Below are 24,440 nucleotides of genomic sequence, written 5' to 3' on the forward strand. Positions count from 1 at the left end.
ATGAATGTATAAATCTCAGTGCAGTTTTACAAGTAATCAGTACATATGCACACATAATAGCATTGCTTCAAACAGTTTTAGGGATAAATACCTCTCACCACAGCTGTCCTCGATGTTGTAACACCTTTTGCATTGTGAGCTTCACATGAGAACGTAGAGGTCTTATTGAGACCTAAACAGCAACAAAAATAAACAGTAGGAGTTAGTAACAATGTGAGAGAAACCTGCTATAATTATTATGCTACCTTTGATAATTATGGCTTTATTTTATAACAGCATTCTAGGTAGCATATTATACTTTCCATTTTATTAGACACTGTTAACAAATATGCACAGTACTGTACAGTGTAGTGGAAAGAAATGGCATTGGGAACATACATTAAAGCTGTACTCAGAAATGTAATCAGCATGCAAACAATGGCCCAAGACAAAAAAAAAAAAAAAAAAAAAAAAAAAAGGATAAAGCATGCACAAAAAATTAGGTATAAAACAGTTCAACCGCTCCATATGAAATACTTGTAAACTTAACTTTTCAAGTATTCAAAAAAAAATCTGTTTCACCATTTTAATTATACAGCATAATCAATACTTCAGTCTTAAATTAGTAATGTAGAAACTTAGGTGCTGTAGTGTTGCTCTGCATTTCTGTCACAACTATTCGCAGGTATTTTGCAACCTGACCTGCCAACACAATTGTGCTTCTTTATACTGCAAGACTTATGACAAGAAAAGAAGACCTGGACAAAACACTATTTAGTCATTAGAAAGTTTTATTTTCTCAATGAAAATTATGTAATTTGTTGCAAAATGATCTCTCTTAACTAACCTCTCACAGATCCATAGATTTGTTAATAAACTAAGAACTCACAGGGCCTTTTTAAGCCTGGCCAAGTTTTCCCAAAAGAATAATGATGTCCTGTACCTAAACAGGACACTGAGGGCCAGAAAGCGGCCTCTGTCCATAATAGACATGGATGACAGGCCCGTTGTAAATTTTCTATTCCCCACCCACTGGTCTAGGTTGCGCTTACATTGGGAAACAGACATACTCAGCTTCACATGGATGGGAAGCTTGTTCCATAGGAGGGGCAGTATCTGGGACACATACCTGTCTCTCCAGCATGTTCTATTTAAGTCACAGACAAAATTCAGGTCCCTAGGCCTTGTATTGTTGGTACGGTTTGACTTAGAGTATGTAAAAAGATTCATAATTGTGGGGTTTGCAGATGTTTTGTAAGCCAGGCATAGAGCACCCCTCAGCAATCTTTGTTACACCTTGTATATATATATATTTTTGTAAGGAACCTCTGAGGTCATTTTAGTTGGTGTATATGCCAAGTCAGGTACATACCGAAGGGAGCACTGTACTCTATGACTGGTCTGGGTCTATGTTCAGAAAAACTAAATCAAATGATTATTCCACGAACAGTAATCCTTGAATGTCGCTTTCATCAGAGTGAAACCATCATAAAAAAATCAACGAAAGGTAATAGTTGGCCAACAACAAGGAAGTACCACTCTGTATAAAGTAAACTAAACAAAACCTTTTAAAATTTGCCCTTTTTTCTACTGTAGTGCAATCTCAGAGCTGGTGTATATAGTTGGGGGATGTGCTAGCCCTCATTCTGGTATTATGCATAAGCTCAACTGCTGAAATATCAATGCTATGTGTAATCCATGGGATAGATAACTGGCTCAGAGATGCAACTCAAACACAAGAGATATGTAGAAGGTGGTTGTGAGGAATGTTTAGAGAGAGGTAAATACTACAGTAACAATTCTACACATCTATGATCTCATCATTAAAAATTATGTCACTGAACAAACCACCATGATCCTTACCTGAGTGATATGTCCAGCATCAACAGCTGAAAAACACCATCTAATACTGTTAGGAAACAACTGATTTTTGTAATTTCTTTCCCCAGTGGTTATTACTGCAGTACTGCACAAAGACGTGTTAATTTTTTCCTCACAGTAAACTGACTTTAGAGTCGACTATATATAAATATATATTCAAGGGTGTGTCTGTGTCTGTGCAAGATACCAACAGAAATATTTATCAATTGTGTGCGGTTCTGTGCTTTTAGTTTATTTTTGTTTAATTTATGCATCACTTGACACTGCTGATGTGCTGGGTTGTAAGTATAATGTTTATCCAAAATTATTTATTTATTTATTTTTGTTAACGAATTCGGTTTCACTTGACAATCATACATTCAGTTACCACCCCTCATCAAGGAACATATATTTTATAAGGTGTTAACTGATGTAAATGTTTGCTGCAGAGTAATCAGAGTTTGCTGGAAGCAGTGACAGTAATTAGTGTAAGGCAGCAGTAGATGACACATTCCTGCATGCACCCATTGTAGACCAACTGCTATTACTTTTTTCTCGACTGAGTTAGTCTCACTGGGTCAAAAACTTTGCAAGAAGGGGGTTGCTTTAGTATTTACACTTACTAGATGTAATCTGAACAAGAAAATGGGAAAATTACTGAATTTACAGTGAAGAGAGAGAGAAAGGCCATTAAACACGATGGACAATAAGAGTCACACTGAAATATGTAAAATGAAAATGGTGCAAAGGCAGCAGCTTTACACCAGTGAAATGCACACTACTTGTGGCCGCTCTCTGTAAAGGTCTGTGTACACAGTCCTGGCGTGAATTTATAGATCCCCATCCACTCACCAAGGCTAACTTTGGAGAGAGTTAGTGAGCTACTTTGTTTGCTATGTGCTGAGACTTTATTCCACAGGTAGGGGATCCTTTATGAGTGTGAGACACCAACTTTTGCTGTTTGAGTTGCATTTTTGAGCCACTTATCTACTCCATGGATTACACATTGGTACAAATTTCAGCAGATGAATTTGTGCATAATACCAGAATGTGGGATAGCATCAAACACGACTGACAGGTCCAGGTATACAGTGTGTACAGTCTGTCCGTTATCCAGCCAAACTGGTTTAGGTCAAGTAATTGAAGGTATTCTGGATACTTCTTTAGAAGGGAAGTGATGATACATTTCATTACAAACAATGGTGGTAAGACCAGGTATTCTATTTTCTTAGGTCAATGCCCCCCTTTGTATTGAGATACTATCTTGTCTATTCATTAAGCCTCAAGCACACATTAAAGAGGCTAAGATCAAGTAGATTTACAAGAGAATCTGTGAGGCTATTCTTGGTACTGACTAGAAGACAGCCTGGTACATTGTTAGTACCCATAGAGCTAGTCGTGTTGGTTTTAGAGAGAGTATCTGGGACTATTAAAAAGTAATTTTTAGGGGAAGGCAGTAGCTGAGGGGCCAGGGGGTGAAAACTAGGGAGGTGAAAAGTTTAAATTTCAAAGCAAGTATGCCGGTTATATCCTAAGTTTGAAAAAGGTGGTGCCATTTGAAATTAGTTCAGTGCATTATCTGGTAGTAATTCTGAAACTGCTAACATAGTTAAAGAATGCCTTATGGTTGTCTTTGGTGTAGGTAGTGATATTAAGATAATAACTGGCTTTACAAGTTTTGACCATACTCTTGAGATGTTTGCAGACATTTTTGAACTTTCTTACAGAATTCGAGGACTTGGGGTTATTTCTCAGTGCAAGAAGCTATTTATCTGCGGTGGTGCAGCGGTAGTGTTGTTGCCTCACAGCAAGAGGTTCTCCCGTTCGATTCTCGGCTGGAGTGCGGGGAGTGCCTTCTATGTGGAGTCTGTATGTCCTCCCCACGGTCAAGTGACGTTCCGAAAGACATGCGTGAATGGGCGTACCTTCGTTGAAGGTTGAGCGTCGAGCTGGCAACTTGGCACCGTAAAAATCTACTGCCGATCATTAGTGGACTGGAGTTCCGCTGTGGCAATCCCTAACTGGGAAAAGCCGAAAGACAAACAACAACTTTAGATTTTTTTATACAAGGTTTCCACCACAGCTTCTTGTTACTGAATTTGTCATCATATTTGTACTGGATAAGAAAGAAGCTTCAATGAAGGAGTTAAGGTGGGTATAGAAGTCAGGGTTATAGGCAATGCACTTGGTCCAATGGGATGGGAAACTTTTGAATTTCTTCAGGCTGAGACTGTCAGAAGGTTTACCAAGTAGTTCCTAAATACAGTGGGATTAGATGTATTCTTAGGCTAGGTTCTCAGGGAACAGGGCATGGCATGATGATTCATCTATCTGATCATGGAGGGGAACACTTTTGGTATACCGCAAATTAATGCTATGTTGGCAGTAAAAAATACTTTAGCTTGTACAACTAGGCCTAATAAGTTTACAAAATTAACATGAGTCTAAGAACCTAAGAAATGGATTAATGACTTGGCAAGGAAGAAGGTTGAAGATTGTGGTGAGGTTAACTGGAATTGGAAGAAGGGTGATGGGTGTATATTTAGAAAGGTGGAAATACATTTTACAGTAAAGGTTATGCTTTACTGAGAGGTAATTTGTTACAGAGCTAAACTGCTGCAAAGAAGAGAGAAAGAAGGGCGATTGAAATATTCAGCTGTTACATGCAAGGCAAAATGGTTAGAAAAGCAAGTCACTATTCACAATAGTGGATGGGTGATATATAATGTCTATAAACTGGTTGGCAGAATGCTGTGGGAAGGAAGATTTGGGAAAAACACTGGACAGCTTTTGACATGATGGAAGACTGCATGGCAATGACATATTACATATCAAAAAGAATAGAAGAGAAAGAAATGTTAAAGAAAGGGTTTACCAGATACATTCAAAAAGTGCCATGAAGAAATATAGGATAGCCAAGCATATGGCAAGAACTGGTGGCTACAATTAGTAAGACATAATGAAAAGTGAGATAAATTGGCTTGTAAGGACACTAATGTGTGATGATAATGAAGAAATACAGTGATAAACAGTACATTAAACAAATGTTGTGTGCAGGCTCTAGAGGTCATACAGGGAGAGGAACATCAGACTGACAGCAGCCCATTGGAAAGATGTGGAATAAACTGCAGACCTGTTGCAATGGGGCTCGTCTCAAGTTAAATCAGATGAGAAAGATAATATAGATGCGCAACACCGTGTCAAATAGATATGTATGAAGGCATCACGTAGGAATGATTGGATACCTATCCATGGTCCTAAAATCTTTGTTAGGAGGATGGACAGGCATGGAAGGATCCGCAAGTTCCTTCTTGGTGGCCGCCGCCACCACCATAGCATCCACAGAGACGCCCTTAGAAGAAAACTGCTTGTCTGAAGGGGCCGTAATAAATTTGGATGGCCTCCTGGGGACAGGTTCCACAGAATCCGGGGCTGCCCATGCCTTCCGAGCCACTACCTGCATGAGTGGGTCAAAAGGTGGAGACACCCAGGAGGTGGAGGGTCGGGATCCAAAAGCCTCCAGGTATACCGACTCATCCTCGGAGGGGTCAATGGAAGGCCAGTTCCCCCTCTGTTTGAGGAGTTCAAGGATGTCTGAAAAGGAGACATCCTCAGAGGGGGACCGAGGGGAACCCTCAGACTCATCTAAGTCGGTATCAGATGTTGTAGACTCAGGGGAGTCTGTGTGTTTCCTCTTACACGTCCTCTTCCGAGGGGGTTCCCCTGCAGGATCAGGAGAAACCTCGGAAGAGGAAGTTATTCCCAATGGGGAAACCTGGGGCGATGGATCCCTGGGCCTGAGAGCAAGAGGCTGGCAAGAGACATCAACAGGCACCGAAGAGGGAGGAGCTAAAGGGATGGACCGTTGACCTGTCTCAGGTGCCAGGACACTCCTCATCACCTCAAAGGCTCCCCTGCCAGGGAGACCAGAATACTCCCGTTCCGAAGCAACAGGAATTCCCGGCTCCACTGAGACAGAAGGCTCCGAGGCCGATGTCGGTGCCGAGCTTACCAAAGCCAAAGCCCCGAGAGGGAGAGCGGGGTCGGACAAGGGTCCGATGCCACTAGCCCCCTCGGAGCCGACAAGGGAAACTCGACGACCGGATCCCTCCAAGGAAGGTCTCATGGAGGAGATCGGAGCCGAAGACGACGGAGCCGAAAGGGTATGTATCGGCTCCGGCGCCGACACGGTCACTGTCCCGAGAAGCTCCGGTTCCGAACTCTGGAGGAGAGTTGGAGGAGGAAGTTCAAGGGGAAGAGCAATAGCCGAAGTCTGCTGAGATGGGCTATGGAGCATTTGGGCTAGTGCCTGTGACTTCAACAGCCTGATTACCACCCTCTCTAAATCGTGGTCAGACAGCCTGGAAGATCTAGAAGATCGGCTCCGATGACTCCGTTCCGACAAAAGAGGAGACCTCGGAGCCGAGTGAATCGACTCCAAAGAAGGGGACCGAGATCTCTTCTTGGACGAAGCCATCGGAGCCGACGTCCTCTGGGGTCCAGATGGAGCCGAAGACTTTTCGGCTCCGATACTGGATAACACGTCGGCACCAGCCGGAGCCGACAAGGCAACTGTAGACTGAGTGTTGGAGCCGGTAGGAACTGACACAACTACATCAGAAGAAGAAAGATCGGCTCCAGCCACCTCTCTCCACCGGGGAAGGCTTAACCACTGTAGCCTGAACCTTAGGTGGCTTAGAAGGTTTACCCGACCCAGTCTTAGTGGGTGAACCTTCTGGCTTTAATAAGCCACGGAGGATTAACTTGTTCCTCCTCTCCTGCAGGACTTTCTGGCTAAAAGAATGACATATGGCACAGGAGTCCTGCAGGTGTAAAGGCCCCAGGCAGTAAACACAAGAAGTGTGACCGTCTGTCAGAAACATCTTCTGACAGCACGAGTCACACTTCTTGAAGCCTGAGACCTTTCCTTCCCTAGACATAGTCTAAGAAAAAAAAATACACACACACAAAACAGTCACACTATTAATCCCAAAAACACACACATAGATAGGGATTAAGAACAGGGAGGCCTAGGCCTAACTGAAAAATTTTTAAACTTTACAATTTTAACTTTAAAATTTAAGGGGAAAAAGGGTGGGCTGAAGAAAAACTACACACTATCTAAGACTTAAAAAGAAAGGGAGAGTAAAACCCTAGACTAAACTGTTTGAAAATTCAAACTCACCTGAGCTGGCAAAAAAGAGACCTCTTCGCAAAGCGGCAAACGAGATCTGAGGTAGTCTCGCCTTGCATCATGGGATATAGGGTTGCCTCGAGCTGGGAAAAGAAGTTCTCAAGCTAAGCAAGTGCCGAGTCGGAGCCGAGGATCGGCTCTGAACCCATCCAGCAAGAATGAAGGCGAGATTGACAACTTAACATGGGGTTTTATGACAGCTGAATGCTGGCAACAAGTATTCCCTGGATCTGCAAAACACTTCTTCACAGGCAGGATTCTGTATCCACAGAACTAACTGTCAGAAAATATGAAGGAGATGGAAAAATGCACTAGTTGCAGAAAATAATACAAGTTTTTTTTTTTTCATAAGAAAAGGTCAGGAAAAAACTTCTAAAAATTGAAGAGAGATATGACAGTATATGACTTGGGATTCATTGCAGAGTAGAAGTAATGAAATCATTTACAAATCATGGGAAGACTAGGTGGTCCCCTGGACAGCAGGATTACAAGCAAGACAGAGATGACTAATCAAATACTGGTTAACATGAGCTCTTCAGCAATAAATAATGGGTTTATTCAATTCTTAGAGATCTCTGTAGTGCAGCACCAAATGCAATATCAATTCAAAGAAGATAGGTCATATTAAAATATCCAAGATATTGCTTTCAAGATGTGACTACAACAGTTAACCACCAAAGGGCTATAGCTCTGACTTATCTAGACTTCAGTAAGTCATATGATATGGTGACACTTTAATAAATACAAGTGTAACTTTCATTTCAGAACCTTAAGTACCTTAATTACAAAATTTAATGTTGTCCCAAAGTCATCAGAGAAAAGCAAACAACTGCTGCTTTTCCTTTACCCCAACTGATGGTGAGTATGGAGTACTGTCTGGTGGGACCTCTCAAAGCACTTTGATAAGACTACCGGTTAAATGAAGAACCAACTGTATACATCATGGAGGAGAAAGGATCAGTCAAAAGGCAACATAGACTTGTTCCATGTCTAAAATATTTGTCTTTTTACTGTTATATGGTACGATGATTGCTACAGTGTCCATTTTAAGGTGAATACAAACATCTTTGTCCTGCATCTGATTAATACTGAAGTCAGACAACAATAAAGTGGGTGGTACGGTAGCAAGTCGAGTTAAAATATGGCCGCATCATACATTACAGAAATTAATAACAAATGGCATGTACAGTAAGGGAGGGGGAATTACAAGAGGGTTCATGGTCAGTGCAGGGGCCAGTCCTTAATATTTATTTAAAGCACATTACAGGGTACTTGTAAGGAAAGCTAAACCTCTTTGCAAATGATGTGAAGCTCTACTACAAACAGACGCACGGGCCCGCTGGGGTGAGATAAGATGGGGATAAGATTGGATTAGTCAATACTGCAATGTATATATAACAACTTTGCTGCAATACAAAGAAGCAAAACAGGAGTAAAGTACTTTTAACAATAAAACCAGAAAGTGGGGTATTTACTTCTGATTACATAAATATACAAATCACTGTGATTAACATAGCGAGATAGAAAGTAGTAGTATGGGATATGCAAAGAAAAGCAAGGACTCAAACAAGGCTACTAAAGTGTTCCAAGATGTATATCAGTAACCTCAGAAGAAGTTAATTTATGTATGCACCTGAACAAAGAATGGAGATAAAAAGGAAGATGTTTAAATATCTTAAAGGGAGCAATGACATTCAGGATGGCAGCCTTTGTATGTGTGTGTGTATATTATATAAATATATATATATATATTGTACACAGGAATTAGTTGGCACAACTTAAAATTTGTGCAATCTTATTCTACAGGAAAGAAGACTTAGTGGACTTGAGGGCATCATGAAGTACTTGAACCACAACCCAGCGTCACCCACATGCTAAAACAACATGCTGAATCTGCAGTTTGTTTCACAAAACACCAGGAAACACTGTGATAACTACATATAGCCTGCACATACAAAAAGCAGGCCTGCTGCAGGAAGCTACCACTTCTGCTCTAAAGGACTTCTGGCTGTCCTTGCATACAACTCAAACTACTTAACCTGCACAGGCCTAAGAAGTGCAAAACAACAGCTATGTATAGAATGATGCTACTCCATAGCCGTACATAAGAGCTGCCTTGGAAGAAACGCTGCTTTTCAAGCAATAAGTAACCCATAAGTTATACCAGACAGGAGACGTAAAAACATGGACAAAAAGCTTCCAGACCATTTACTTTTGCAAAGCAACTGCAATACTGGGAAGTGCTCAGTTAACTAGCAATCCTACAGCAGCTGTGTATAGGACTTACCAGTTAAAAACAAACATATCAGAGGTAAGGGACATTAACTATTCTTGTCTAGAAAATATTCTCCAAAATGCTGCAGTTTTGTAGAACACTGTGCACAGAAAAAACACATTCTCACTTTTGTAAGTCAAAGCGTACTTACAAGTCTGCTGTGCTAAATTCATTTAGGATTTACACATGAATATGTAATATAAGGAGTCATCTGAATGAATAGCCATGTACGCATTACACTGCACATGGTCATTCAGTCAGCAGCTTACAGTATAAGGTCCTGTCCAAGATGCACTGAGCTGGTTATATCATGTGGGGGCACATAGTACAAAGCAATACTATGGAAAGGCATGCAGACTGACATTTTGAAAAGACTACCGGTTAAATGAAGAACCAACTGTATACATCATGGAGGAGAAAGGATCAGTCAAAAGGCAACATAGGCAAGCAAGTAAAAAAAAGAAAAATATTGGGGGGGGGGGATACTCTGCAATTAACATACATATGAATGGGACAGCATGACTGCAACATAAACCACTTTGGGTCATTTGTTTTATCTGACAATTTGGGAGGAGAAAGAAACTATTGTAGGAAGGGCATTCTTTTCTCAAGACAAAACGTCAGAGTTCATTCTATGAAATTACAAGTTTACAAAATTTTCTACAAAACAAAATTTTGTTTTTCACTAAAAAAAATGACATCTCAGCAACAAAGTAGGCACTGTGTTACACTGTTCTGTGATGGTGAATTTAGTATCATTTATGCACAGTACAGCCTATGTTATGGTGCATCCAAGCCCATGTATATACATGGAATTCAAAATACATCAGGCTACACAATTTGTATCAAATAGGTCATGTGACAGTAAATGTCACAGGAATTCCAACTCTTGTCAAATGTTCCATTAAAGCACAGTCTGTATGATTTTGCAGTAAGCTTCAGCATGCTCATGAATGTGTACCAGTTCTGTAAAGCAGTCAAGATGTTGAAAACATCAACTGTTTAGCTTTGGGGGCAGTTTCATAGCTGTAGCTGATGCATCATCACAAAACTACAGTAAGGGTTTGCAAGAGACCTCAAAGATGACAGATTTTGCAGTGTCTACTCTTCTATGAAAGAAAACAGATGTGTGAAGCAAAGTTACCAAGAAGAAGAAACACAGAGTAGTTGTGAGGCATCAGAAGACTTGTGTTATGCAGCTTGCAAAGAATGGTGCTCCCAAAGACATTATCTCCCTCTGATTTATATGGAGGAAAACTGTATACATGGAAAACAAGTGTAAGGCATTGTTGAGGAACACCAGACTTAGCCTGAGAAAATACCTTTTTGGAAAATGGATAAATAAACACAGAGCAGTTTAAACATTAACTGACCACATACAACACATTCTTCTTCTGTTGATACAGCTTTGACTGCTAAATTCCACAGGGAGTGATCATACTATCATAAAGCAATGTCAGGACTACTACACGCATCCTTTTGGAATAATTGTATTTTTTAAATAAACACAATCCAAGTAAATCAGCATCACTCTTGTGCATGTGTTCCACAGGATCACAGGTTCAGAGTGGCCTCTTCCATGCAGCTGCGCCTCCTTCACTGCCCTCTACCTTACTTGTACCTATCAGACCAGGAAAACTAAAAGTGAGACAAGTACAGCCACATGCACTCTGAAGAAATGTGAGCTTCTTAAGTACAACATGCTACAGTATACTGCAAAGTGGTGACAACATTTCAAAATTGTCTTATATGCACATTGGTTGATGTAGTTTTCTTATTTTGAGAGACTGACAGCTAGATCTTTTGCTGTTGTGCATAAAATATAATGTCACGGTCTACAATGCTGCAAAAAAATTAAATTTCCATCTTCTACAATGACTTCCAGTAGAGGAACACTTGCTCTTTCACAACTCTCGTACCATGGTCTAGGCCACTGTGTAATTCTGAGCATTGTGGATTATAATAGAGGTGATCTGGGCCCTTGACTCCATGGGGACATTCACGGATGGCTGGTTACATACTGTTGCTGTTTTCCCCACTAATTTTCAACAGCACAGGAATGCAAGGTGCTTTGGGATGGCCACTTTGTTTCATTAACTGCTTTTGCTGCAGAAGTCATGCGTTGTAAGGACGTGTGTGTGTGTGTGTGTGTGTGTGTGTGTGTGTGTGTGTGTGTGTGTGTGTGTGTGTGTGTGTGTGTGTGTGTGTGTGTGTGTGTGTGTGTGTGTGTGTGTGTGTACATGTCCTGATTTGTATCGGTTAGTCCTCTGATCACAGCTGCATCTGCAACTGTCAGTCCTATGATCAGCTTAATCTGGTAAAAGAAGTCTATTACAGTAAGTTAACCGGGCTAGCCATAAGAGTTTTATAGTTCTCATTCAGTAGCATGACATCCCTTCTGATGGGTAATCCATGAATACTGTCTGATCAACTGCCTTGCTCAAAGTCATACAATTTGCAAATGGAGGCAGAAAGACTTGAACCCTGCATCACTGACTACAGGAAACAGTTGATTAAGAGGACACTAATTGCAGACCTCTATTAACTTAATTTTCTGATAAATCCCGGAGGATTACGGTCAGCAGAGTTTTGTAGTTCTTGTTATCAAAAATACAGGTCAATACCAAACCTGCTGTTCTGTCAACTGTTAAATGAATTGGAGCTGCCTGGTACTTAAGGTTTTCAGCGCTTAGTAAAAAAATAAAGGGTGTGAATACTTTCACCTCCATTTTCCTACTGTGGTTCAAAGTCCTAGAAACACTGGTAGAATTAGTGCAGGTTATGTACAAGGACCCAGTGACTCAAGTACAGAGTTCAGCCTCACAGAGGGGTTCCCAGTGGGAGTCAGTGTACACCAGTATTCAGCTCTGAGCCCACTGCTGTTCATACTGGTGATGGAGTGCATTAACAAACAGGCTGGAAGGAACAGATCAACAAAGCTGCTGTATGCAGATGATGTGGCATTACAGGCAGACTCTGACCAAGAACTTCAGCAAAGGGTAGGTAGGTTAGGGGAATGGAATGCAAAACTGGAGGCAGATGGGATGAAAATGAGTGCAGATAAGACAGTGGTAATGGCAGCAAATTGGAGAAATCAGAAGCTGAGAACTGAGATTGAAGGGAAGATAGTGGAACAGGTAAACAGCTCCAAGTATCTAGGAGGGGTGGTTGAGAAGGGAAGTCCGAATGAAGATTTCAAAGCTAGAATCAGAGGAGCTGCAGCCAACTGGCATAGAGTCTTAGGTGCAGTCTATGACAAAAGAATGCCAAAGAAGCAGAAAAGTAAGGTGTACAAGCCAGTAGTGCAACCAGTACTACTGTATGGTACAGAAATCTGGGCAGTAAAGGCACAGCAGATGAGGACGCTAGAGGTGATGGAAATGAAGTGCTTAAGAAGGGTGGTAGGATGCACACTGTTGGACAGACGAAGAAATGAGGACATAAGAGCAGAAGTCAAAGTAGTTCCAATTACAGAAAAGATCAAAGAGAACAGATTATGGTGGTTCAGACACGTGCAGAAAAGCAGAAGACAATCTAGTGAAGAAGATTTGGAACAGACAGGAAGAAGGTAAGAGGAAACGAGGTTGGCCAACAAAGAGGTGGATGGACTGTATGAAAGAAGATCTGTGAAGTCAGGCATAAGTGTCAAAGAAAAGGGCAAAATCTCAACCCCCCCACTGTACTGGGATCTCTCTCAAACACTGCCACTGTTCGATATTGTGGGTAGTCAGTGTTTTGGCTGTTCATGACAGTAGAGTTTCAATGCTCTAGTCTAAATAATAAGAACACTGACTTTCTGGTAGGAGGGCATTCTGAAGCTGATCCATAAATACTTCGCTCCTGCATCCCAGAATAGTTAGGCCATATATTATGTTATCAAACACGTATTAATCGACCAATAAACAATGAAAACACTGATCTCTGAATGGTCACTTCAGCAAATTTTTTCCTAGGGGAAAAAACCTCTTGGCCATCATCGGGGATTTGCTCTTTTCCTCACTGTGCGATCTCAAAGTTGGTATATTTAGTTAGGAGAGTTTGGAGGCAAAGCCCCCCACTTTGTAGGGTTTGAAAGTTTGTTTTGTTTTCATTTGGCCAAGCAATTGTTTCCCCTTAGAAAAAATTTGCTAAAGTGGCCATTCAGTGATTAGTGTTTTCTCTGTTTATTGGTCAGCAAACACGTTTTTCAATAACGTAATATAGACCCAAATAGTTATTAAGAGGAAGCATCAGTTTTAGCAGGAACATCATCATAACAGCCATGTGCTTTGGATACGATCCTTGGTTTCCTTGTTTTTGTTGACTGCTGACAATGTGTTTACTATTTGGCTATAAATAAACTGAACAACATGAAGTCTATGAGTTTATTTTTAATATTTTAAGTACAAGTATGTTTTTAATTTAGCTTGATTTTTGCAGGCAAATGTTGTGAAATGCAATGTGCAGGGTGTGTGGTACTTAGGGCAGATGAGTACAGCTATGAGCCTGTACAGAATAGTTTGGTCCCTCAGCCTTCAATTGTCTACTGTGTGACTCTAATGAAGTCACTTCACCAGATAGTGGTCCTCAGCATTACCTGAAAAGGGAGTCATGAATCCTGTTGACTGTTCCAGGCTGTAAGCAAATGCATTCAACATTTTCTTTTGAATTCCTCCATCCTTCATATAGCTGCTAATTAGTACTTCACTATATGCTGCCTGACTATATATGTGGTTTAATGGGTAACCAGTTCTATTTTCACAAAATGTGAGTTTCAAGGGAAGAGAAGTTTACTGTGACTCACATTAAGTCTGTCTTCAATGTGGGAATGTTTTGTTTAGAAATGGCTGTCAGTTGTTTTTGCTGTAAGACTTGATATAAAATTTTTAAATGAAATCCAACCCTCTGTGATAACTGTAAAAGTAAAGATAAAATTAGTATAGATATTCAACAGGTCTGAATAGCATTTTATTGATAAGAGAAACAGATAAGAAATGGGATATTGATATGTCTGTTAGGGGTCTGGTTCATTACCCTCCATAGGGCCTCATTTGACCACGCTCCAGCTCTGTTGACTCTGGAGGCCTATGATGCAATAATGCAGCATTATCAGCCATTCTGTTAGATCAGACCTGTGCTGAGTGATGTCTGAAGGGATGGATAGATGACAGGTAAGACATAAGGAGGTCATTAATGAGATACCCCCCCCGAAAAGTAGGTAGGATGCAGTGATATTTCTGACTTGATTGACTTGCGAGTTGATGAACAAAAGCCGCTCAAGCATCTATATTGTCTGTTTTGTTTTAGCCACTGTACTAAAGAAGGAACCCATTAAAATGGCTGGATTATGTAGCATTTTACTACCATATTTTTGCAGTACTTTCTTTACAGCCTCTAAGTGTGAAGGGACTGACATTTGTCAGATTTAGTATGCATTATTTGGAGTGATGATGTTCTTCACAGCATCCATTACAGTCATTGCTGCACATCAACATAATGCAGTTTTTGTTTGTTTATTTTAATTGGCAAATACAGGTATTGGTGGATTATAATGATAGCAGTTTGAGTAGCCTTTTATAGTTGAAATGTTCTGCACTGGTACTTTTGTCATTATTTAATACATTTTGTTTCACTGCTTGCTAGAAAACAATGCTCAAAACTACAAATGTAAAATCTACTAATAAACATTACTGAATTAAACACGAAATATAATTTAATAATCATCAGGAAGGAGAATGAAAAAGAACTCCTACATTTATACTTATATTCTACATGATCCTAAAAATGTGCATAGGAGGGCCGTGGTTTCAAACAGCTCAGTGCCCAAGGTACACCTACTCTGCCACTGCCTTTGACTAAATAATGTTAATGAATTGTACTTTTGCTTTCTGTACGAATCTCCCCTTATGTTTCTATGGGTCATTTTGCAAGGCATTTTTTAAATGTTTCCGCAGACTATAATGGAAGAAAGATCCAAAAAGGTTAAATGTGGATTTGAAAACTATGCAAATTATATTTAAATGGTAGGTATTTTGGCAAGAAGTTCATACCCATCACTTGACATCTGTTTTGGAGCATTATAACAAGTAGAAAGCACCTTTTCTATTTTGTGTCCCATTTTACAACTCATCAGCTCAGCATCCATATGAAATACAAGTGTCAACAGAGCACTTTTCCAGACTGCGCATCCACTACTACATTTGAGAAAATTTTATATAGTTCATTGTTGAAATCACAGTTGTTATATTACACTTCTCTTACAATTACAGTGTCAGTGTCTCAGCACGTAGCACACTTGCCTTTGTTGCTGGATGATTAGAAGGCTAAGGATTCTACTCACACCATGGATGACGGCATTAGTTTTGCAGTGCAGCATCAGGGGGTGTTGCACTCAAGTGCGTCTTCATTCCATTGAGACATAAAACCAATGCCCCATCTACCAGAGCTGGTTGCAGCTCAGGTAAAGGATCCCATGGCACTTATCAAAAAGAGTAGGGATCTTTTATTTAACAAATATTTGTTACTATGTACAATATATACATAATGCAGAAAAAATAAAATATTTATATTATTCACAGTATTAAGTACAAACTATTTACATTAACGTCTTTGCTATATTATTTACAACTAAAGCATTCAGAAAATAAATACACTTATCTACTTCTCAAAACCAAAATCTTATCTTTTTCAACATTTCTGATAAATTCCATTTAGCAGTGCATATAAATCCTTTAATCCTTTGATTCCAAATTACACACATAACATTATATATCTTCCATCTACATTCTCAACATAATCTTTGTCTTTATCCTCATAAAACATATTCAATCATATCCATTGTAATATTTTCATATCCCTTTATATCCTCTAGGTAATGTACATCATTTAATTTTTTTTTATTACATTTCCAAAACGATATGTTCAGCAGTTTCTTCTCTGTCACACTACTTACACGCCGCCCTTTCACTTATTTTTCTACAAGTTATTCGCTTTGACCGGCAATTTCATTATCGCCATTTTCCACAGAAAAATCATGACAGGCACCCATCTTTTTAAAACAATCATTTCTTGCTTTTATAGCTCTAATTTTAACTTACTGTAATTCTTTCCATGGATGTACAAAAACCTATTTCTACATTACATTTTATACCATATTTTCCTGTTATCTTCCAGATCCTCCAAACTTATTTTCCACATTATAACTTTTTCTTGATATACTTTTATCTCATCATATACTCTCTTTCTCTTTATATTATTGATACATGTTCCATCCGGTTTACCTTCATAAACTCGAGTGCTCATATGAGCGACTCAAAACCACAAAACTGAAAACGTCGACAGACCTTAATGTTCAAAAAACATCAAATCGAAAAGCAGGTTCGCTGTTTTTCGGACATTAAGGTGAAGGTCGCCCACCATTCACCCCCCCCCCACTATTATTCTAACTCCGAGATCGCACTGCAGTGGGGAAAGGAACCATTTCCAGATCTCCACTATAGTGCAATCCGCCCCAGAATGTTGAATGCAATGAGCGAATCTCACTGTGCATTCGCTCACTGCACATTCTAACCTTTTTCCGTTCGGCGTTTGCAAACTTTGCAGCCTGCCTTTCGGAAAATTGCTGTTTGCCCTTGTGCAATACGCACATGTAAAGGTAAACCATTCCATTCATCTATTCACGTTAACATTTTACTTATTAAATGGCTAAGATATAAGAATGAAAATTTAAGAATTTTAAAAAACAGCATAGACAATAGGGTCTAACAATGCCAAACCACCATTTTCTCTCTCTCTGCACATAACACTCCTTGCTTTACCAGATTAAGTCAATACGCCTGTATAAAGGAAACAATAACATTAATAATTTCTTTCTCATGTACCAAAGGCATATTAAACATACTAGCTAAACAGGATAGATTTCTTTAAACAGAATTCAACAGACTTTTTTCTTAAATGAAAAGTCTAAATTTTTCCAAAAATAATTTTTTTAATTGTTTAAATAATTAAGCCAATGAATTTTCTTTTCTTTTCCCTTACCCTTTTGCCAATGTAATTTTTATTTATTTTTTAATTATACTCAGACTCAAATCTTCATCACTGATTTCTGTCCCTTCTTCTATATTTAAGTCTTGTTCTTCATGAAATGAACATTTACCCTTATTTTTATGATTAACTAGTTTAACTACATCCTCTTTCACATGCTTTTGCCCCTGTTTTTCATGAGTTGCAACTTCTAAAATCTCTTGAGTTTGTTCTTGCTTTTATGACATAACATTTCACTCATCCCTCCCCTTCCTTACAATCCATCCACACATCCAGACTTACAGGTTTCATAGGTTGGTACTAGGCTATTGGCCCTAGGACCTATACAACCTAGCCATAACAATTCCCTGGCTATTTCTTCCCACAATATGTACTTCCCTGGACTCCTGTCTAGCAGGGCGACTGATGTGATCCCCGGGGTGAATTTCCTATCTCCCATCCAATCGTCAAGGTTCCTTTTGAAGAGGGCTCTGCTTGACATGTATGGGCAGTCTATTCCAGAGTCTGGGGAGTCTCTGTGTCAGGAACCTATCCCTCCAGCATGTTTTGTTCATTGTGATGACAAGGTTTAGATCCCTGGAGTGTGTGGCTCTGAGAGATTGGGATTTAAGTGTAGCACGTCCAACAGCTCTGGGTTTGACATGGCCTTGTATGTTAAGCAGAGATTGCCTCCAAGTAGACAATATGCAACAAGAGTACAGCTGGAGTTTTTTTAGATGGACAACATAGGGCATCTGCTTTAGGCATGTGATTCTTTTAGTGAGGTATTTCTGCAGCCTTTCCAGTTGTTACAGATGTCTTGAGAGGTACATATCAAACAGGGCGTTGTATTCAATAATGGGTCTAATGAGGGATGAGTACAGTGGGACAATGACCTCCTTTTTTCTGGATGAAAAGCCCTTAGTAATGAGGTGTGCCACACAGGAGGATTTCCTGACTGTTGTGGCGATGTGGTTATCGAAGGTGAGAACACTGTCCACCTGTATCACTAAGTTTCTTATCACACTTTCGGTATTTAGTGTACTACCACCTATGTGGTAATTCACATGTACATGTTTTTTCCCAAAGGGGATAACTATACATTTCTTGGCATTGAGCTTGAGCCCATGGCTCTGGCACCAAACATCTGTTTCTGTAAGGCCCTTTTGTAGAATATCCACATCATTTGGGAATTCAACAATGGCTCCCAGTTTGCAGTCATCTGCGAACTTTGTTAGCCAGAGTCCCTTAGTGTTGGCCTGTACTTCAGAGGAATAGATGCCAAACAAGAGCGGTCCCAGGACTGAACACTGAGGTACTCCACTTGTCACTTGTCTGGAGCTGGATTTGGAGTCAGCTACTTTTACAGTGTGGGTTCTGTCAGTAAGCCAGTTGGCAACCCACTGAATGACGTAGGGATTAATGGCCAGCTTAGTAAGTTTATCTATCATTCCAGAGTGGGGGATGGTGTCAAAGGCCTTGGTGATGTCCAAAAAGGCCTTACCCTTATCCACAGCTCTGGAGATTGATTTGAAGAAGTCAATCATGTTCAGAAGACAAGACCGGCCCTTCACGGACCCAAACTGGGTGGGGTCCAGTGTTTGAAGGTTGCCAATGTCTTTGTTTATAAGTTACATGATAATACGTTCCATGACCTTGCAGATCAGGCTCGTCAGACTGATGGGGCAGTAGTTCCCAGGATCCAAGGTGGATCCTCTCCCTTGTGGAGTGGGATAACTGTATCTGTGCGCCACTCAGTGGGCACGAAGCCTGAAGTGAAGCTATGATTAAACATGACACTTAGGTGAGGTGCCAGTTCATTTTAAAGTTCATGTAGTACACAGCCCGGGATGTTGTCTGGTCCCATGGATGCTGTATTCTTAGCTTTGGAGAGTGTGTTTTTTTCCCTGTGTGGCCATTATTACCAGAATTTGGCAATCTTTCGGTATTTGAGATGGGCCCTTTAGGGGGTAAGAGGGGGTGAAGTTGGCACGGAATCGATCTGCCAGGATATTGGCAATATCTTTGGGATCAGTATATTTAATGCCATTCTGTTGTAGCTCAGAGCAGATTAGATTCTTGACATAGCTACAGAGTGCCTTGTGGCTGTCTTTAGAATCTTTGGCAATTTTATTTTTGTAACTAGCTTTGGAGAATTTTATGAGGGATCTCAGATTCTTACTGAGACTGGTAAGGGAGTTTTTTGCATCCTGGGATACCTTTATAACATTTTAACAAATTTTTCGTATCATGTCCTATTACACCACATAAAAGACAATCAACAATCAAATTATCAGTTTTTCCACAGTAGAAATAAGCTTTAGGTTGACCCCAGTATTTCACAACACTGTTTTGTCCTTTTACATTTACAATGCTAGAAATATAATTTTTCCATTCTTCATTTTTAAAATAACATTGCAATCCCATCCACCAGTTCATAAACCTCTGCTATCAAACACTTTAGAAAGGTCCGGTACTTGTTTCTTTTTCTGTCTCAGTCCTAAATTGTATGTGATTCTTTTTTCACTGTCAGGTGCCAGCCTCATTTTTAACTGCACGAGGCAGGATGTCTTCACCTGTTTGAGCTTCACTGACCACAGCAAGGCCTTTGACTCTTCCTCCCATCAGTTCCTTCTTATAGAACTTGAAACTCATGGCTTGTATTGCCAGGCAATTAAGTGGATGGCTCTCCAACTGCTGGGCAGAAGGACTAATTTGGTGCAAATTATCACAGCAGTTTAGGCACTGCAGAAGGTACACTAAGGAGCCATTTCAACTCATTTACTTTTTCTTGCTCAACTCATGAACTGCCTTGGTGGAGCATTAAATGTTATGCTGCTGCTACTGCTATGTTTCCACCAGTTATTTACTTATATTTATTTATTTATTTATTTATTCCAGTTTGATGACCGGGGAGGTCCACTGGGCTCAGGGAGCCCGTTTTCAGTGAAGGCCCGGGGAGAAAAGCTCCAGCAATATATAGTTACATGAATAATTACTAAGAAACTTTGCATTACTGACAAATAAACAGGTAGCATTCATAAAGAAACAAACAATTACAATTTTGTTTAGGTGTAAAGGACAGGTTGTGGCTAGATTTTACAGTATAGTTAATTATACATAATACGAATGAGCAAGGTTAGCTAGGTGAGAGGTCAGCCAGGAGTAAAAGTGGAGGACACCTTGAAAGGTATAGGATGAAGAGTACAGTTGCATTTCCTGTTTGAGTAAAGGTGAGAATGAAAAAGAGTTTTAAAGTTTTCGAGGTTATCACAGGTCCTAAGAGTGGAGGGAAGAGCATTCCATTTTTGGGCTAAGGTGAAGGAAAGCAGAAGTTGACCAGCTGGGCGCTTGGGTTTGTGGATGGTGATTAGGTTTTGGTGGGTAGATCTAAGTGTCTATGGGGAGTATATGGTTGTAGGATATTGGATAGTGCAGGGCACTTGGTAGGTTGGAATAGTAGTCTATAGGCAGTTGTGATTTGGAGAAAGTCAAGGTGGTTATGGAGTTCAAGCCAGTTTAATGAGTGAAGGGAGGAAACAGTGACGAGAGGAAGATTTGGCTTTGGTAGCAAATCTGGAGATTTTATTGTAACATATTTCTAGTTTGGAGGATAGTGAGGAGGATAAATTAGTAAGCAGAGGGGCGCCATACAGTAGAGAGGGAAGGAGATAAGTAGTGGCGAGAGTTAGTCTGGTAGCAGGAAAGAGGAAGTGGTTGTTTCTATAAAGTAGGCCGAGTTTTATGTGGGTTTTCTTTATGTTTTGCTGGCCGTGAGTATTAAATTTTAGGTGTTCATCAATGGCTACACCAAGAAGTTTGGTGGAGGGAATGACCTCTAAAATGGAGTTATGGCTGGTTATTTGGAATGAATTTTTATCAATAGGGGAGGGCTTAGAAGGAGAGAATAGAGGGATTTTAGTTTTGTTAGCATTTAATGAGAGGTGATTTTGGAGCATCCAGTTTTCGGTAGTAGAGAAGGCTGTGTGTGTCAGTAGTAGTTGGAGATCTGTTAAGTTGGAGGCGCAACAGATCAATGTAGAATCATCAGCATATTGAACAATTTTAGTATTGGGTATGGCTTGTGAAAGTCATTAATAAAGATGTTGAATAGAAATGGGCCAGGTATGGATCCTTGGGGTACTCCAGTGGGGGCAGGATGGAAGGTGGAGGTGCCCTGGCCCCATTTGACAGCCTGGGACCTGTTGGAAAGATAGCTGGAAAACTAGGAGAGAGTTTTGTGGGAGAGATTGAGATCAGACAGATGATTTAAACGGTGGGTGTGGCAGATGGTATCAAAAGCTTTAGATAAGTCCAGCAGAACTGAGGATACTAAATTACCGGAGTCACTCTGCTGCACACAGCGCAAAGGAGCGAGCAATTCCGAAATAAGCAGCTATCAGGCTAAAACAGCTGTCTCTCATATATATTACATTGGTAGAAAGGCAGGAAACATTAGATACGAGGAGAAATATCTGCTCTACTGCACACAAGGCCAGGGAGCGAGTATTTCCCACTATTGTGTATAAAAAATATGCAGTTAACAGGCTAAAACAGCTGTCACTCATGTGTTTGCCTTAGTAGAAGGGCAGACAGCAGTAGATATGGGCAGAAATAACACTTACTGCACACAACGCCAAGGAGCGAGCGTTTCCCACTATTGTATACAAAAATGTGCAGCTAACAGGCTGGAACTATCGCTCATGTGTTAGCATTAGTAAAGGGCAGAGACCGTTACATATGGGCAAAAATATCACTTTACTGGACGCAACAACAAAGAGCAAGCATTTCCCACAATTGTATATAAAATGTGCCGCTAACAGGCTAAAACAGCTGTCGCCCATGCGTATACATTAGTACAAGGGCAGGAAGCATTAGGTACAGGCAGACGCATCACCTTACTGTATGCAATGCCAAGGGGTGAGAATTTCCCACTATTAATTGCAAAAATGTGCAGCTAACAGGGTAAAACAGATGCCGCTCTTATATGTAGGTTAAAGAAAGGGCAGCGAGTATTTGATTCAGGTGAAAATATCACTCTGGGGTATGCAACGCCAAGGAGCGAGCGTTTGTATGTCTTTTAACTATGCAGACAATTAATAAACAGTTCCTAATTTTGTAACTATGCATACAATTGCTAGATGGCTATTCACATGTTTTAACTATGCAGACAATTAATAAACAATTCCTAATTCTTGTAACTATGCATACTATTGATAAACGGCTATTAAGCCAATACAAGTAATGCAGTTAAGTTGTAGGCAGCAGTGAGATACACAATCGTAGTTTGATTACAGCAGCAGTAAGCAAGGTATAAGCAAAGCTTACCTACAAGTGGAGCCAGCAGTCTATGCAGTATAGGACAGAAGGGGACTAGATATTTGAAAATGACGCCATGAGAGTAGACGTATATTTATAGCTGTAGGGGAGGGGAGAGGGTAAGAAGATGGGGGAGGGGCAGGCAGGAAGCAAGGGCTAAATGGGTAGCCAGAGAACAGGAACACTAAGGCAGGAAGTGAGGTGGGTGGCTAGAATAAAAGGATGGGGGAGGAGGTAGGAGTAGAATGGATGAACCAAGGAAATGGAACAGCAAGTCAGCGAGGAACAATCAGTGAAGTGGGTAGTAAGCACAGAGCAGCAAGGCTCAGGAGTGAGGTGCAGTTCTGCTAAGAGAGACTGAGGGAGAGAAGGGAGGCTACAGAAGGTAGGGCAGCGCAATAGAGCAAGTAGGACAGACAAATATCCAGTAACTGATTTAATTTACAATAAAGTATTTAAAAGTAGGTTAATGCTGCCATCTAGTGGACAGATCAGTTAGCAGCATAGGAGGGCTAGGTACCTAAGAGAGGTAAGGGACTGAGAGAGCAGGTCGAGTGGGCTATGCGGTAGGCTGCTAGCATGCACACATAGTATTACAATATTGCTATTGGATGTGCAGACAACTTTCTAAAAAGGTATACACACTTTGGTTCGTTTCAGTGTTAGTACAAATTCTGCTCTAGGGACTAGTACAGCACTGGGAAAGTAAGCGTTCACTTTAAATGGATGTCAACAGTCAGGAAATTCAGGAAATCTCAAGGCAAGATACACCAGGGAATGATATACACGTGGCAGGACAAACTACGAGTGGAGCCAGCAGCCTATGCAGTATAGGACAGGAGGGGACTAGATATTTGAAAATTCAGAGTCTTCAACCTTGATCTATTAGCTTCCAACTTCAACCTAGATCTATTAGCTTCCAACTTCAACCTAGATCTAGTAGCTTCAAACTTCAACCTAGATCTAGTAGCTTCAAACTTCAACCTAGATCTAGTAGCTTCAAACTTCAACCTTGATCTATTAGCTTCAAACTTCAACCTTGATTTATTAGCTTCAAGCAGATCTTTTTTCTCCTTGCAAATTAGTCAGACATCAGACACATCACTCTGAATGTAACCAAGATGTTATTTGTTACTCTAACAACAACCCTCAAACCAATATGGCTAAGATTTACTGCACTTTCAGTTGTAAATCAAACCTTGCAGTCAATCCTTCTGCTTTGACTTCATCTCCATTGAAGAGGAAATATCCAGTATGTTATATGCATGCAACAAGATACTCCATTCCTAACAAGTGATGCCTATTAATGTTTGGGCAGGTGGTTTTAATTCCTTTCATCAAATACCACTATCACCCTCTTCCATAAACTGACAGTAAAACTGCAAAGTTAAAGATGCCACTTCAATTTCCACTTGACATATAAAACAATGAAATATCACTCTTCAATACAACACAAAGCTACCTTCTTTTTCACACACCCCTACAGACCAACTCCCAAGAGATACTGTCCTTCACATAGAAAAGTATTGATATCATGACATTTCACTCAGTCCCTAAAGTCTGGTAGTTATAGTATCATATCTGCTCCCCAGCACTGTGTCACATTAGGCTACCACAACTTTACCCAAAATGGCCACTGTATATGTAATGCCATTCATATCACAAAGCAGCAAAGAACAGCATCATCTCAGGATGCACTGAGGCCATCTTTCTCATGTCTACCAAGATATATGAACACTCCAGCACAATGCAACATAAAGTCCTTTCTAATTAATCACCATTTTATTTTTCTTATTGTCACCAGCTTTGGTT

The 24,440-nt window shown here is 40.3% G+C and overlaps 1 protein-coding gene across 1 annotated transcript in view; it reads right to left on the reverse strand.

Moving 5' to 3' along the window:
* The window catches only part of AXL (AXL receptor tyrosine kinase), a 1,440,461-nt gene that overhangs the window by 798,172 nt on the left and 617,849 nt on the right, over positions 1–24,440 (reverse strand). The window contains exon 5 of the mRNA XM_044083580.1: positions 92–172. Coding sequence (XP_043939515.1) covers positions 92–172 — 81 coding nt within the window. The remainder of the gene's footprint in view (positions 1–91; positions 173–24,440) is intronic.

This window comes from Protopterus annectens, chromosome 1.part0, assembly GCF_019279795.1.
Source record: "Protopterus annectens isolate FY-2018-M chromosome 1.part0, PAN1.0, whole genome shotgun sequence".
Taxonomy (NCBI): domain Eukaryota; kingdom Metazoa; phylum Chordata; order Ceratodontiformes; family Protopteridae; genus Protopterus; species Protopterus annectens.